The sequence below is a fragment of the Gekko japonicus genome, unplaced genomic scaffold (genome assembly GCF_001447785.1).
Source record: "Gekko japonicus isolate JY-2015 unplaced genomic scaffold, Gekko_japonicus_V1.1 scaffold4483, whole genome shotgun sequence".
In the NCBI taxonomy this organism is placed as follows: Eukaryota; Metazoa; Chordata; class Lepidosauria; order Squamata; family Gekkonidae; genus Gekko; species Gekko japonicus.
Genome location: NW_015166574.1, coordinates 30,815 through 45,912, shown reverse-complemented (window position 1 = coordinate 45,912; position 15,098 = coordinate 30,815). Strand labels below are relative to the sequence as shown.

The following is a 15,098-nucleotide window of genomic DNA, read 5'->3' as shown; positions in this document are numbered from 1 at the left end:
CCCCCGCGGGCACTGGTGGCAAGGCCTGAGCGCCTCCCAGCCACCGGGCCCGCCGATCTGCCCCTCCGCCGATTCCCCCCTGGCACCAGCAGTGAGGCCAGAGCGCCTCCCAGTCGCTGGCCCGCCACAGAGTTCCCAGAGCGTTTTCTGCGCATGCGCAGGGAACGCTTTTACTTTTTGGGGATTTAAATATCCCCCGTACAGTTTTTTAAACTTTTTCAATTTTTCTGCACACCTGGGGACTGCCCCAAGTATGCAGGAAAGTCTCCCTGCCCCCCAAGTGCCCCCGATGTGCGGATTTAGATATCCGCACGGAGGGGGCAACTTGGCTATTAGATATATAGATCAGGCTAGCTTAGACCCTCCAGGTCAGGGCAATTCCCCAGGTACTCTTTCAGTTTCCAGTTTTTCCATTGGAACTTCTTGGAAAGCAACTTCTTGGAAAGCAGGTGAAAAAGTTTTCTATGAAATATCCTGGCGTGAAAAGAGTTTTAAGACAAGGCATTCCTCAAAATATGTAGTATGAAAAGACTTTTTAATGTAAGACCATCTACATCATTTGATCGTGATAATTCCTGGACACGTCGTAGACAAATACAACGTATTTTCAAGCATTTGTTTAAACATAACTTTGTCCACATTAATGAGAAAATGTGTACAATACACTACTGAATACCGTATGTTTAATTCAGCATCCAAATAGGCTGATAATCTTATGAAAATAAATAAATATTATCGTATAAATATTCAAAACAGTTCACCACAAGAGGCCAACCCACTTCTCAGTATTTATTTCATTCCTACCCCACCCCTCCTCCGAGCCACTCAGGGCAAAATTTCCTCCTTTTAATAGATAATATTTACTAAACAGCTAACAACAAACTCTTACAACCCAACCTATTTTACAACTTAATTATATGTCATCAACTGGTACATAACACACCATATCTTTCTTCCTTAATATTCTCCTCATATCAACTCTTCACAGTAGGCTGGGCCAAGAAGACATGACTGCCCGAGGCCATCCAGTGAAATTCAGGGCTGAGTAGAATTTATTTATTTTTATTTATTTATTTATTAAGATTTATACCCCGCCCTCCCCGCAGAGCGGGCTCAGGGCGGCTTACAAGGGGCAAAGCCCATATAAAACAGATAAAAGCAATAAAACATTCATGACAGTTAATAAAATTATACTCAATTTAACAAGATGGTCTCTAGATGGTTCTCCAGGGTGATGTTATCCTATAGCTCAACCAGGTAAATCCAGTGGCCACGCAGAAATTGTGGCAGATCTTCCTGGGCCATCCTTACCCCGATGTTGTCCACCTCATTGGTGGCGGTGGTAGTGGTGGCCCCTATGGGAAAGCCTGGCGGAAGAGCTCCGTCTTATAGGCCCTGCGGAACTGCATAATTTGAACTCCAGTCTCCTCCAGTCTCAGTACTAACTGTTACACTAGAACTGTTCTCGGGTATGCTTTGCTACTTGTGATAACCATCGATGCTTTGGGCCTAACACCAACAAGAGCCCCGCAGACGGCTGGTTAGGCAATTTGCAATGCAGCCCACAAATCAGGGGTCAGAGGGTGTCAAAGTAACATTAAAACTGAGGGGGAGAAGCTCCTTATAAAAGCATAAATGGTTGTGTCAACTGTCTATAATAATCATGTAGAATCTATATTAAGGAGCTGCGGTGGCTCAAGTGGTTAAGACGCTGAACTGCAGGCTGTGGAAGGTCGGTAGTTCAGCAGTTCGAGACCCAAGTGTGCCGCATGACGGAGTGAGCTCCCGTCTCTAGTTCCAGCTCCTGCCAACCTAGCAGTTCGAAAGCAAGACATTGCAAGTAGATAAATAGGGACCACTTCGGTGGGAAGGTAACAGCGTTCCGTGCACCTTGGTGTTTAGTCATGCCGGCCACATGGCCACGGAAACGTCTTCGGACAGCGCTGGCTCTTCGGCTTGGAAACGGAGATGAGCACCGCAACCCTAGAGTCGGATTCGACGGGCTTTCGAGCAAGGGAACTTTTACCTTTACCTTTAGAATCTATATTATGCCCCTGCCACCCCAACCAGTGCTAAAATGCGCATTCCTGAGAACAATCCTAACAATATTGCCGCTAAGTTAGGTCAATATTATTACAGCCATGGTGGAGACTGAGAGACAGCAGGACTCCAGTATTATCAGCCTGAGAAATCCCTCAGGCTCTGAGTTTCTTCACACCCTACCCAGCAAGAAAAGTCAAGACTTCCACAACAAACCCTGTCACAACCTGTGCTCTCTTCTCTTTCCTGGACACCATGATTTCAAATTAACACTCAACTCTGTCTTAGAATCCTAGTCTGCAGTCAGAACACGATGCATCGTGTGCGATTTATTTTATTTTTTCATGCCTCACCTTCCTCGCCAGAGGGGACCAATGCAGCGTACGTCATTTTCCTCTTCTCCGATTTATCCTCATAACGATTCTGTGAGGCAGATTAGCCTGAAAGTGTATGGTGGGCCCAAAGTCACCCAGCAACCTTGCACAGCAGGGTAGGGATCTGAACCTGGGTCTCTCAGATAGTACTCCAACGCTCTAAGCCAGGGATGTCAAACATGCGGCCCAGGGGCCGGATCAGGCCCCCGGAGGGCTTCTATCAGGTCCACAGTGAACTGGCTGTCTTCTCCTCTCCCTCCGAGCTGCTGTCTTCTCCGCTGGCTCCCGACATCCACTTGGCAAGTTCTGCTTCTTCTTCTGTACTGGCGTGCCTCTTCAAAAAGTCTTGAGCCTTGAAGATAGAGTCTATCTTTTCTCTTCTGTCTTTAAATTTAAAGACCAATCCTTCGGGCACCAACCATCTGTAACTGACTTGATGACTTTGTAAGAACATGGTCAGTCCTTTATATTCCTTTCTTTTCATTCTGATTTCAAATGGAACATCTTTCAAAATCCTGATCGGTTGATCTCCAATTTTCAAGGGTGTTGCTGAAACTGCCTTTAAAATCTGATCTCGGAGACATTGCTTTGTAAATTTCACTACCACTTCCGCTGGCAACTTATTTTTCTTTGTGAAGTTGGAATAGGCTCTATAGGCCAAATCCATCTCTTCTTTTATTTTTTCCGCTTCATTGCCAGTCAGTGGTGCTAAGGCTGCAACAGCACAGATATTTTGATGCAATAATTCAGAGCAAGAGGTGTCAGTTATCAGACACTGTTAAATAAACAAAATACTGCAAGAGTGCTAACGTTTTAAGCATGTTTTTATTTTAAGTTAAAAAAATCCTTTGTGTTTGTGTCCTTTATAAAGTTTATATCTCCACTACCCAGCATTACATTTTATGACACACATGGCCCGGCCCAACGAGGTCTCATTTGTGTCAGATCCAGCCCTCATAACAAATGAGTTCGACACCTAAGCGCTATGCCACGCTAGCTTTCTTGTTTGGATGGACTGACAAACTATGATTTGCAGTGAAAATGAGAACCTTTTGTTAGCTGATCAGTGCATGTTGGGAAGGAAGGAGGGAAAAGATGAAGCACTCGCTAGACTACCCAGGCTTATCTGAACTATGAGATTTTAGCCTGTATCCACCACCAGCACTACAAAGCTAGAACCGGCCTGTAGTCAAGTACTAACGTGGACTCTTGAATTGGGTAAGAATTGCCTTTGGGTGCTCAGGAAGGGAAGCTTTACAAAAATATGTTTCTTTTGTTCCTGTAGTTAGGTTCCCAACAACTAACATAGGCACATGTGGGCAAATGGCCAGTGGGGAAAAAAATTAACATGCACTTTTGTGGACTTGTTTGCAAAGCTGTGCTAGTAGAAAGCCAACCGATCCCTTTTAGAAAAGCAAATAAAAGTATGTCTTCGTTACTTTCCTTCCCAATGGGAATCTAAAGCATCTCCACTTTGTTTTACTCTAACAACCACCCTGTAAGGTAGGCTAGGTTAAGAAACAGACAGTGAAAGGCCCAAGGTTATCCAGCAAGCTTCCAGTGCTGAGTGGGGATACAAACCTGGGTCCCCTAGCCTGACACTGTACCCACTACTCCACACTGGCAAACAAAGCAGACAGACAGGTGCTGATGCTGAGAAATGCATGCCACAAGGGAATGCTACACATGTTTCCATCAGCATATGGAGCCTCTGGCCAACACAGAGCTTAACAGCAGCACTTGCTGGAAACACACACACACCACATTCCGGTCATAGGTACCTTTACCTGTCCCTAGCATCTGGCCAGATGAAACTGGCTTTGAGTATTTCTAGTAGAAGTCAGCTCTTCTGAAGTCACAGCCCCACTTATCAGCCCAGTGTTAAGAATCAGTTCTGTGTGCGTGTGTGTGTGTGACTGCACACAATTGTGTTGTGTTTTGGCTTTTTGAAGACCAACATTGACTTGAACAAGGCTACATGCGAGGTCTCTTTGATCGGTCATCTCTTGAGCCCTGTTTCTAGAAACTCTGAAATACAGAGCCATCCCATCAGGAAGAAGACACAATCTCTTTATCAACCACTATCTTCCCCACGGAGGAAATACACTCCCACACACTATGTAGGGGGAACAGCAAGTGCATGACATGTGCGGGGAGGACATACTTTAAATAGGCTGCACAGATCTGCAATGTTAGTTTGTAAGGGGACCCCCCTGTTTCTATAAAAAGCTCCAATCATCTCACTTTGCAAGCAGGATACTATATCTCCAACAGGCATGTGGCAATACTGTATTTGTGTTGAAGTCGGGTAGGGGGGCGTGCAGGGATCAAGTTATTCCCCCTCCCCACCACATAAATTAGTATCGCTTTTGCTATGTGCCCAAAACTCCATCCACGGCCACCAGTCCCATCCTCTCCAACGTCATCCAATTTCCTTTTCCTCCCACCCATAAAACCAAGTATAGACAGCCAGTGCGATACAGCAGATGAAGTACTAATATTATTTATTATTTTTCAAATCCATGGGGGAACACCAAGGTGGCTAACGAACTCAAAGCATATATAATAAAACCAGATTTTAAAACCAACTGAAAAACTAGCCCATTAGAACAATTAAAAGTACAATTAGGTACTAGGCTGACTACGTATTTTATGTTATAATATGCTTCCTGTGTGTAACTCTGCCATATGATAAATAAATACTACTAGGTGGCGTTCAGATATTACAGCAAAACCAGTGGTTGTGCAACAAATTCTGGTTAGTTTGCCCAGTTTCTGCATAAACCCTGGTGTGTCTGCTTTTTGCTTCCAGTTTGGTATAGTGGTTAGGAGCGTGGACCCTAATATGGGAGAACCAGGTTTGATTACCCACTCCTTCACATGCAGCTGCTGGGTGACCTTGGGCAAGCCACAGTTCTCTCAGAGCTGTTCTGTCATGAGCAGTTCTCAAAAGAGCTCTCTCAGCCCCACCTACCTCACAGAGTGTCTGTTGTGGGGAGAGGAGGGAAGGAGATTGTAAGCCGCTCTGAGACTCCGAGTGAAGGGCGGGCTATTAACCCAATCTCTTCTTCTTCCTTCCCACCCAACATTGAAGAAGGCATATTTTTTATTTTATTTATTTCTTGGGATTTCTATCCCACCCTCCCCTGCAAGCCGGCTCAGGGCAGGTTACGGCAGGCTCAATAAAATGGATAAAATAATGTCCACATAGTTCCAAGTTAAAACAAAAACCAGTGATGGCAAGCTAAAACCCAACAGAATCAGCAGGATCCCGGGAGCGTAGTACAAACAAACATGGGAGACCTGCATATCAGCAGGTGGGCCCAAGCATAAGTTGGTCCAGTGGATAATATAGGTGAATTAGGGCAGGGGAGGCCAATGTAATCAAACATCCGCTGCTGCAACCAAAGGCCTGGCGGAACAGCTCAGTTTTGCAGGCCTTGTGGAATTGTAATAAACCCTGATCTCAACTGGAAGTCTTTTGGGCTGGGGAATACCAGACGATGTTGTTCAGCCGAGGGGCATATGGGGAGAGGCGGTCTTGCAGGTATGTTGGTCCCTGACTGCACAGGGCCTTAAAGGTTAGTGCCATACCCTTGAACCTGATCGGAAGCCAGGTAGCTGCAAGGGATGGTGCTGCTAAACAAAGTGTGGCTTGTGCATTCAGAAGCCAGAACAGATTTGGTACTAATGGTGGTTAACAAGCGAGATGCAAACCTCCGTTTGATGTCAACCAAGAAACTCTGGTTGGCAGGACTTTGTCTGCATTCAGCTGTCACTTGTAACCACCTAAGATTTTGGCAAGCCAAGGTTTATAAAGCAGGGCATGCTGCGACATCTCAATGCAGCTGTTGTCTTTGGAACCACAAAACTTCAGTTAGGCTTGAGAGGCCCTGGCCAAACTACCTGTAGACGGGAGAAGAGGATTTGAAGTATCGGAAGGGCTGTCACTTAGAAGAGGGCAGGGAGCTGTTCCTGTTGGCAGCAGAGGAGAGGACTCGCAAGAATGGGTTTAAATTAAGGGAGGGAAGGTACCAGCTGGATTATTAGGAAAAGCTTTTTGATATTAACAGATGCACAAAAGTGGAATCAGCTGTCTAGGGAGGTGGTGAGCTCCCCCTCATTGGCAGTCTTCATGCAGCGGCTGGACAGACCCTTGTCAGGGATGATCTAGGCTGATCCTGCATTGAGCAGGGGGTAGAGACGTGAAGGCCCGGAAAAAAAAACGGAAAAATTCTGGGAAAAAACAGGGTTTTTTCGTTTTTCCCCGAAAAATTAAAATTGAAAAAAGCAAAAGGAAAAGGTTTTATTTATTTTAACATGATGAATAAAATATTTTAAGACAAGGTGTTCAAATATTTTCCAAATCATTTCTAAAATATATATGTATATGGTATCAGATTGATCTAATTTCTGTGCACTGAGGACAAGCAAGTCCTAGGTTACAAACTGAACTCTCCAATGCAAGAACAAGATGCATTTCTTCCTTTAGGAGGTGCGATTGTCAGAAGAAAATAAAAAAAAGTTTTAGTTTTGTTTTTGCATGTGGGTGAGTATTCTGTTTGTAATAATTGTTTGGATACACTATATTTTCAATATGCTAGTTGTGATAATTTCATGCCAAGTAAAAATGTCCATAGTCATATTTTATGTTCCTAAAGTAACAGAATGACTTTCAATCTAGAAAAGACAAAAGAAATGCTAGTGTAGCATTTTTTTCAATTTTTTCCGAAAATCTCTGTTTTTTCCCGAAAAAACCTGGGGGGGAAAAAACGGGGTTTTTTCCGAGCTTCAAAATTTCCGGAACTTTTACATCTCTAGCAGTGGGTTGGCCCCTTCCAACTCTGGGATTCTATGAACTGATCTTCCCCTATTTGTAAAATGGGGACAGTGAGGCCAAGTCACAAGCCCACATCAACAACTGCACTTGGGAGAAGAGAGAATACCCTACATACCATCCATAGCTGCATGACCCAAGAAGCAAGCGACAGGGTTCACGACGAGCCAGAATGCCAAAGAGGCTTCTGGGACAGCCGCTGGTTGCCTGGGAAGGCCTTGCCGTAAAACCTTCCAAGGCAACTCAGCAGTTCCTCTCATTTCCTCCCTGCCCCCGCTTGTCCCTCACTTCATTCTCCTTTTTCCCATTTCATTCTCACGACATGGCTCCGATCCTGGCCCATCTACACTGGCTCCCAATCTGGTTCCGGGCACGATTCAAGGTGCTGACCTTTAAAGCCCCACATGTTTGGGACCAGCACCCCTGAAGGACCATCAACTCCCTTACGAATCTACCCAACCACTACGGGTCATCTTCGGGGGCCCTGTTTCAGGTGCCCTCACCTTCCGAGATTAAGAGGGTAGCAACCCAGGAGAGGGCCTTTTCAGTGACGGCCCCAGAGCTCTGGAACGCTCTCCCCCCACAAGAGAATTGGGTGTTCCCCACAGCCACCAATCGGTGACGACCTCTTTACTTGGTGTGCCTTCGGTGATCCCTCCTTCCTGCCCTGTGTTTTAATGCTGCTTTTATGTATTCATACTTTAACTTGGTTTTAATAATGCGGTTTTCCCCCCCATTTTAATGATTTTTCAGATGTAGTTTTAGTATGTACAAGGGGTGGACCCGCGAAACTTGCGGGGGGGTGGAGGGGGGGAGGGAGGCAGAGCTCCAAAGTCAGAAGGCGGAGGAGGAAGCAGCAGGAGGTAAGTCCCTCCCCATCCTGCCAGTTCCTCCCCCGTTCCCCCCCCGCTCGGCAGCGGCGGTCGCAGAGCGTTCCCTGCGCATGCGCAGGGGACGCTCTGTGAGTTTCGGGGGGATTTAAACATCCCCCCCGATGTTTTTTTTCCAGATTTAGGATTTTTGTACACACGTGGGGACCGCCCCACGTGCGCACAAACCTCTCCCTCCCTCCCAGGTTTCCCCGATGTGCGGATTTAAGTATCCGCACACCAGGGGGCGACTTGAGAATTAGATATATAGATGTTTTAAATCTGTTAGGATCCAGCGGCCCTGGTGAGGGCAGAAACTCAGGGTATGAATCTTATAACTAAATAGCAATAAATACCAATCCTGTGAGGCAGGTTGTGCTGAAAGTGCGTGACCGGGCCAAGGTCACCCAGCAAGCTTCCATGCCAGAGTCGGAATTCGAAGCTGTGTCTCCCAGATCCTCGTTTGATGCTCTAACTACCTTGTACTCACACAAGCCCTGACCTGGATAGCCCAGGCTAGCCCGATTTAGTCAGATCTCAGAAGCTAAGCAGGGTCAGCCCTAGATAGTATTCAGATGGGAGACCTCCAAGGAATAACAGGGTTGAGACACGGAGGAAGACAAGGGCAAACCACCTCTGCAAAAATCTCTTGCCTTAAATACAAGTCTAGCTCGCCACCTAGTGGTGCATAACGCTCCAAGAGGTAGAACTTCTGGCTGCCAGACAATACTACACGTACTGCCATGCGATAATTATTAATTACTACTGTACTTACACAGTGTGAGAGCCAAGGTGGTGTAATAGTTAGACTGTAAGACTAGGATCTCAGTGAGCCAGGTATGAAGCCCCACACTGCCATGGAAGCTCGCTGGGTGTCCTTGGGCCAGTCACACACTCTCAGCCTGACCTACCTCACGGGGTTGCTGTGAGGAAAAGTGGGATATAAATAAAGTTAATAAATAAACTAACATGTGGGGCCTAGGAGGTGGTGTAGTGGTTAAGTGCGCGGACTCTAATCTGGGGAAACTGGGTTTGATTCCCCACTCCTCCACTTGCACCTGGCTGGATGACCTTGGGGAAGCCACAGTTCTGATAAGAGCTGTTCTTGAAAAAGAGCAGTTCCTGTCAGAGCTCTCTCAGCCCCACCTACATCACAGGGTGTCTGTTGTGGGGAGGGGAAGGGGAAGGAGTTTGTAAGCCGCTCTGAGACTCCTTTGGGTAGTGAAGGGCGGGGTATAAATCCAATCTATTCTTCTTTTTCTTCTTCAAAGAGCCACATTTACGATTGCTTCTGTGACAGGGAGCAAGAGTTGAAGTGAGTTTTATGTTTGATTTGTTTATATGCTGCTGCCCCACTAAGATTGAACCATGTGGCATTCTGGGAAAGTGGAGATGGCAGCCAGCAGATTTCAGTGGCAGAAGTGATCCTGGTTTGACAGTGTTTTAATGTCTGGCGTACTCCTCAGAAATAAAAATCAAAATTGTCTGCATATCCTGCCTTTCCCCCATTTAGAGTGTAACATTTCCCTATGTTCAAAAAACAAAGCAGGTGCCTACCAATGCTCCCTTTAAGCTGAGACTTGTGAGCAAAAATTCTACTTGTTTGTGAGCTGCTGGCATTAAAGTTGTGAGCGAGCAATTTGGCTGCTGCAGAAATTAGTTTGCATTGCAGCCCTCCTTCCTGAGCTGAGACAAGAATGTGTGAGCCGGAGGCTAAAAAACTGTGAACTCGCTCACACTAAACTCAGCTTAGAGGGAACACTGGTGCCTACCTGCATGGTAGAGCCAACACCGCTGTCGGCCTCTCTCCACCAGACACTCCTCTGCCTTTGTCTCTTTCCAGCTCATGTTCCCTGGGTCCTCTCCCTCCCAACTGCAAAGGAAAATTAGGCACTGCAAGAGGAGGAGAAAGGCTGCCTTTTGCCCTGTAAAATAGCCATCTCCACCACCTTTCCCTGCCCGCTGGTGAAGGGAATTTTCAGCAGGTAGATCCACCATGCAGTGAGAATAACATGAAGCCAGAGCCTCTGAGCACAATGAACTCTCTCCTGAAGTTTGTTGTAAAGATGCACAAAATATAAAATTATAAAGCGTTTGAATGGGGCGGGGAAAAGATTTCCCACAGAGAGATACAAAAAAATAAAATGCTCCACGGACCCCAAACTCACCTCCATCCCTCACTTATTGAGTCGTCAGTGCCTTCTAACCCAATACTGCATTGTTAAAAACGTCTCCGGAGAAGAGAACCTCTGCTTACAAAATACAAGATGGCTCAGTGAGGCTAACAACTTCCACATGATCACGCCTCATTTCCTTCTTGACCGTTACTGGAGTAGACACATGAATTGTGTATCCCCGCTATGTTACGGCTTCTGCTGCTGAAGGGGAGTTACGATTCAAGCCACTATTATTTGAAGGACTTAAAGGCTCTTAAGAGCCGCTTCAGTGAAGGTGCTTAATCGGTGGGTCAACTTTTTTGGGACAGAAGCCACACATTTTGTGACGAGGAAACAGCAGGAGAGGGCCCTTTTTTCCCCTCAGACAGGTTGGGGGGGGAATGAACATTTATGAAAAATATTTGATTTTTATAAATCAATTAGGTGGCAACCAAGAAATGGAAAGAAGGGGAGAAAATGGACGTTTTATTCCCACTTCTGGGAGCCAGTTAGTTGCCAGGCCTAATAAGCACTCAAAATTCTTTGGTTCTGGAATCTTATCTGTTGTGGCACAGATGGTGCCAAACATAAGAACATAAGAGATGTCAATGTTGGATCAGGCCAAAGGCCCATCCAGTCCAACACTCTGTGTCACACAGTGGCCAGAAATACCAGTGCCATCAGGAGGTCCACCAGTGGGGCCAGGACATTAGAAGCCCTCCCACTGTTGCCCCCCCCCCAAGCATCAAGAAGACAGAGCATCACTTGCCCCAGAGCCCCTATCTATACCTTGTGGCTAATAGCCACTGATGGACCTCTGCTCCATATGCTTATCTAATTCCCTTTTGAAACCGTCCATGCTTGTAGCCACCACCACTTCCTGTGGCAGAGAATTCCAAGTGTTAATCACTCTTTGGGTGAAGAAGTCCTTCCTTTTATCCGTTCTAACCCGACCGCTCAGCAATTTCATGGAGTGCCCACGAAACGGGGTGTGTGTGTGTGTCCTAGAATACGCCAGACACGGGGTGGGGTAGCAAAGCAAGGCAAGGTGGAGGCACAATCCAGCGCAGCGTGGTCAGAGTCCAGTTCCTAGGCCATATACAGAGTCAGCAACAAGAGCAGGTTCGGGGCAGATCCAAAAGTCAAGGTCTAGATAGAGTCCAAAGGGTCAAAGTCACAAGGCAGAGGCAGGGTCAGGGGTGGCGAGGTCCGGAGTAATTTGACGTGTTGCTTCCACGGCCAGTCTCCCTCTCTCTCGCCACCTTTTACAGTAGGTACGTGTGCTCTCCCTCCTTGCTATCTAGTTCCAGGTGTCTCCGGCAGGGGTCATTTCCTGCAGGAGCGCACAGGAGCGGAGCTCCAGCAGTAAAGAACCCAGGGGGCGGGCACATGCAACAAGCCCCACCCCCTGCTCCCAGCAGCCCTCAGTCAGAGCAAGAAGCAGCCAGGTAAGTTGCAGAGCCCCCCCCAGTCCAAAACAGTCCAGTGTCACCTTTAATACGAAGTTTTATCCAGGTACAAGCTCTCCCTCCTCTGCAAGGACAGATCTGTATGTTTTCCCCCACCCCAATAGCTAGCCATCCAAAATAGTCCAGGGAAGCCTGAGCTGTGGGTGTTGCCTTCTGACACACGTCCGGTGATGTCAGGGTGTGTGGCATATGCAAATGAGTTATGCTAAAATAAGCTCCTGCACCTCTTTTTCTACGAAACGCCCCCTGGTCTCGGGACTGCTAATCGTCCCCTCCACCTTTCTCTTCACCATCTCAGGACGGACCCTCCTCCACCTACGTTACAACAGTCTAGAGAAAAGGGAGGTGAGGTGGATAGTGGGACGCTACCTGGTTCTGGGCCCCGGGCCTGAACAGCTGGGATGCTACTGTCAGACTGTGCATCGTTCCTTGGCAGGGTCGCGGCAGCTCTCTGCAGCAGACGGTCTGTAACTGACTGCAAGGTGGGATCTCCTTCACCTGCCTGTTCCTCTTCCACAGAGTCTTCTGCCTCTTCAGCGTGGGCTGTGCCCAGCTGATCCACGACAGGGGGAGGGGGGGGACAGGTACAGAAGGTCTCTAGCAATATGGGACACTAGCAAATCAGAATCCCACCACTAAGGGTTGTGCAAGCATGCTGCTCTGAAGCTACTTGTGATACCCAGACTGAACACTGGCGCTACCTTCATCCAGAGGGGCAGAGAAGCGACCACAGAGGGGCAAAGGGAAGAACAGTCCTCCTTTCATAACCAAAACAATCACATGCGTGAGTGTGCCAAAGGATGTTCCATCTCTGAGCGCAAAGGGATGGACAGTGCTGAAGTCCTCAATTCTCCCACTGGAGACGACCGGCTCCATGCCTGGCCGTACATCATAAGAGCCTTGCTGTATCAGACCAGTGGTCCATCTAGTCCAACATCATCTCTCACACACTGGCCAACCAAATCCTCCGGAGGTCCAATAACAGGGCGCAGAGGTCAAGGCCTTCCCTTGATGTTGCCTTCCGGCACTGGGATTCAGAGGTTGACTGCCAGTTTGGTGTAGTGGTTAAGTGCGGCAGTCTCCAATCTGGGAGAAGCGGGTTTGATTCCCCACTCCTCCACTTGCACCTGCTGGATGACCTTGGGCAAGCCATAGTTCTGATAAGAGCTCTTCTTGAAAAAGAGGAGCTCCTGTCAGAACTCTCTCAGCCCCACCTACCTCACAGGGCATCTGTTGTGGGGAGGGGAAGGGAAAGGACATTGTAAGCCACTCTGACTCCTTCGGGTAGTGAAGGGCAGGGTATAAATCCAATCTCTTCTTCTTCTTCTTCTTCTCTGAACATGGCGATCCCTTTAGTCACCATGGCCGGTAGCACTGATAGACCACTCCTCCCTTTTAAAGCTGTCTGTGCCTGTGGCCATCACTACATCCTCCGGCAGCGAATTCCACATTTCAATCACTTGCTGTGGAAAGAAGTATTTCCTTTTGTCCATCCCACCTGTGGTGGGAACCCTTTCTCTCAAAATGTAGACACAAAGAATTGTACAACTCAATATTCCGGGCAATATTTCCTTGAGTTCTTCCCTATCACGGCTTTCTCTGTCCTGTACCTTGACTCTAGGGTTGCTAACCTCCAGGCGGAGTCTGGAGATCTCCCAGAGTTACAGCTGATCTCCATAGGACAGCAATCAGTTTCTCCCCTGGAGAAAGTGGCATCTGGGGCAAGCAGATTCCAGAAGATCACATCCCTGCTGAGCCTCCTGCCTTTCCAAACTCGAACCTCCCCAGGCTTTGCCCTCAATTCCCCAGGAATTTCCCAACCCTACTTTGCTCCAGAAACTTGCAGGGCTGTTGTAAGGACTGCAACAACAGGATGTGAGTGAAACAGTTTGTTCGTTGAAAGCACTCTGTCAAAGCGAAGTAGCTAAGCTAAAGCTGAAATCCTTGAGTTAGACAGCTGCAGACCGTAGGTTTTTAGTCTTGTAGGTCACTCACTGGAGAGAAAGACAATTGATACGTGCTATAAGGCAGGGGTGTCAAACATAAGGCCCGGGGGGCTGGAACCGACCCGTGCAGGGCTCTTATGCAGCCGAGGAGCAGATGGCGGAGTGGTATCACGGGGGGGGGGGGAGTGGGCGGAGCTACTCCACTGTGGCTTCAGCATGGCAGGACAGCCTTGTCTGCAACAGTCAAGCATCGTGGGAGCACCTGCCCACGCTGCCTGCACTGCTGCCTCTCCAGTCCGCCTATGTGGGTTTTCCTCTGCACCCCCCCTTCCCAGCAGGAAACCTTACAGTGAGGATACACCAACTCAGAACTTACCAGCTGCTGTCCTTTATACAGTTTCTATCTCCGGTACCTGGAGTTACGTTTTACGGCACACACCCGGCCCGACAACGTAACATGTCAGATCTGGCCCTCCTAACAAATGAGTTTGACATCTCTGCTGTAAGATGTTTTTAACCCTGACTATCAGGGAATTACGATTAGTAAAGGAAATGTCACACATATTTTAATGGGTAGGGTAAACTAAAATTTCAACGGAGGAACCAGTGGGGAAAATTTTTAATTGTTCAAGTTAGCCTTTATTGGCATAAATTGTCGATAAAGATTATACAATTTAAGAGCAGATTAAAACACACACCTATAAAAATACTATGTATCTAGATCGTACAATTTAGGAGCAGATTAAAACACACCTATGAAAATGCTCTGTCTCTGGGGTCCTTTGGCACAGCTTTAAAGCAGAGCGAAGAAACTTGGCCACTTTTTCAGTGATGTCAGAACAGAAGTCATTTAAAAGTCGGTGTGCCTTAAGTGCATCAGGGCAGTCCATCATGCTACTTAAAGTAGAATGTACTTTAAGTAGAATGTACTTAGAATGTACTTTAAGTAGAATGTACTTAGATCCACATTCAGGTGACAATGGACATGAGCAACTGTCTCTCTCAAAACATTTTTTTTTTGCAGGGGCAGTATCAGGCTGAGTGAGATATCTTGTAATTTTTAATTGATAAGTAAACAGGCCAAAGGCCATGCTTAAACATTTGAAGCGCTTTCAGCTCTGGAGCACAACTGTAACTGGAAAACTAAGACTACTACTTTCTTTTTTAATGGCTTTTTATTAAGCTCTTTTACAAAGTGATTCACTGGGAGATGACAAATTGGTTTTAGATCAGGCCTTTCTTTATAACAATGTGCTCTGTTTATCCAACCACAGGTACACTCAACCTCACTTCAGCATCTTCAAAAACACTTGGCACAAGGAAGTTTTTTGGATGTGCACTATGTATTGAATGTAATTGATGCACAGATGTTAAAGGTCAGGTGCTCCACCTACCTATAAAAGCCTC

At 47.0% G+C, this 15,098-nt stretch overlaps 1 protein-coding gene across 1 annotated transcript in view; it reads right to left on the bottom strand.

Annotated features, from left to right (window-relative positions):
• FPGS (folylpolyglutamate synthase) overlaps window positions 1-12,621 on the bottom strand; it is a 46,826-nt gene extending 34,205 nt beyond the window's left edge. Inside the window, exons 1-2 of the mRNA XM_015412366.1 lie at window positions 12,425-12,621; window positions 12,115-12,298 (exon numbers count right to left, since the gene is read on the bottom strand). Coding sequence (XP_015267852.1) covers window positions 12,115-12,298; window positions 12,425-12,621 — 381 coding nt within the window. The remainder of the gene's footprint in view (window positions 1-12,114; window positions 12,299-12,424) is intronic.
• Between the last annotated feature and the right edge of the window lie 2,477 nt (window positions 12,622-15,098).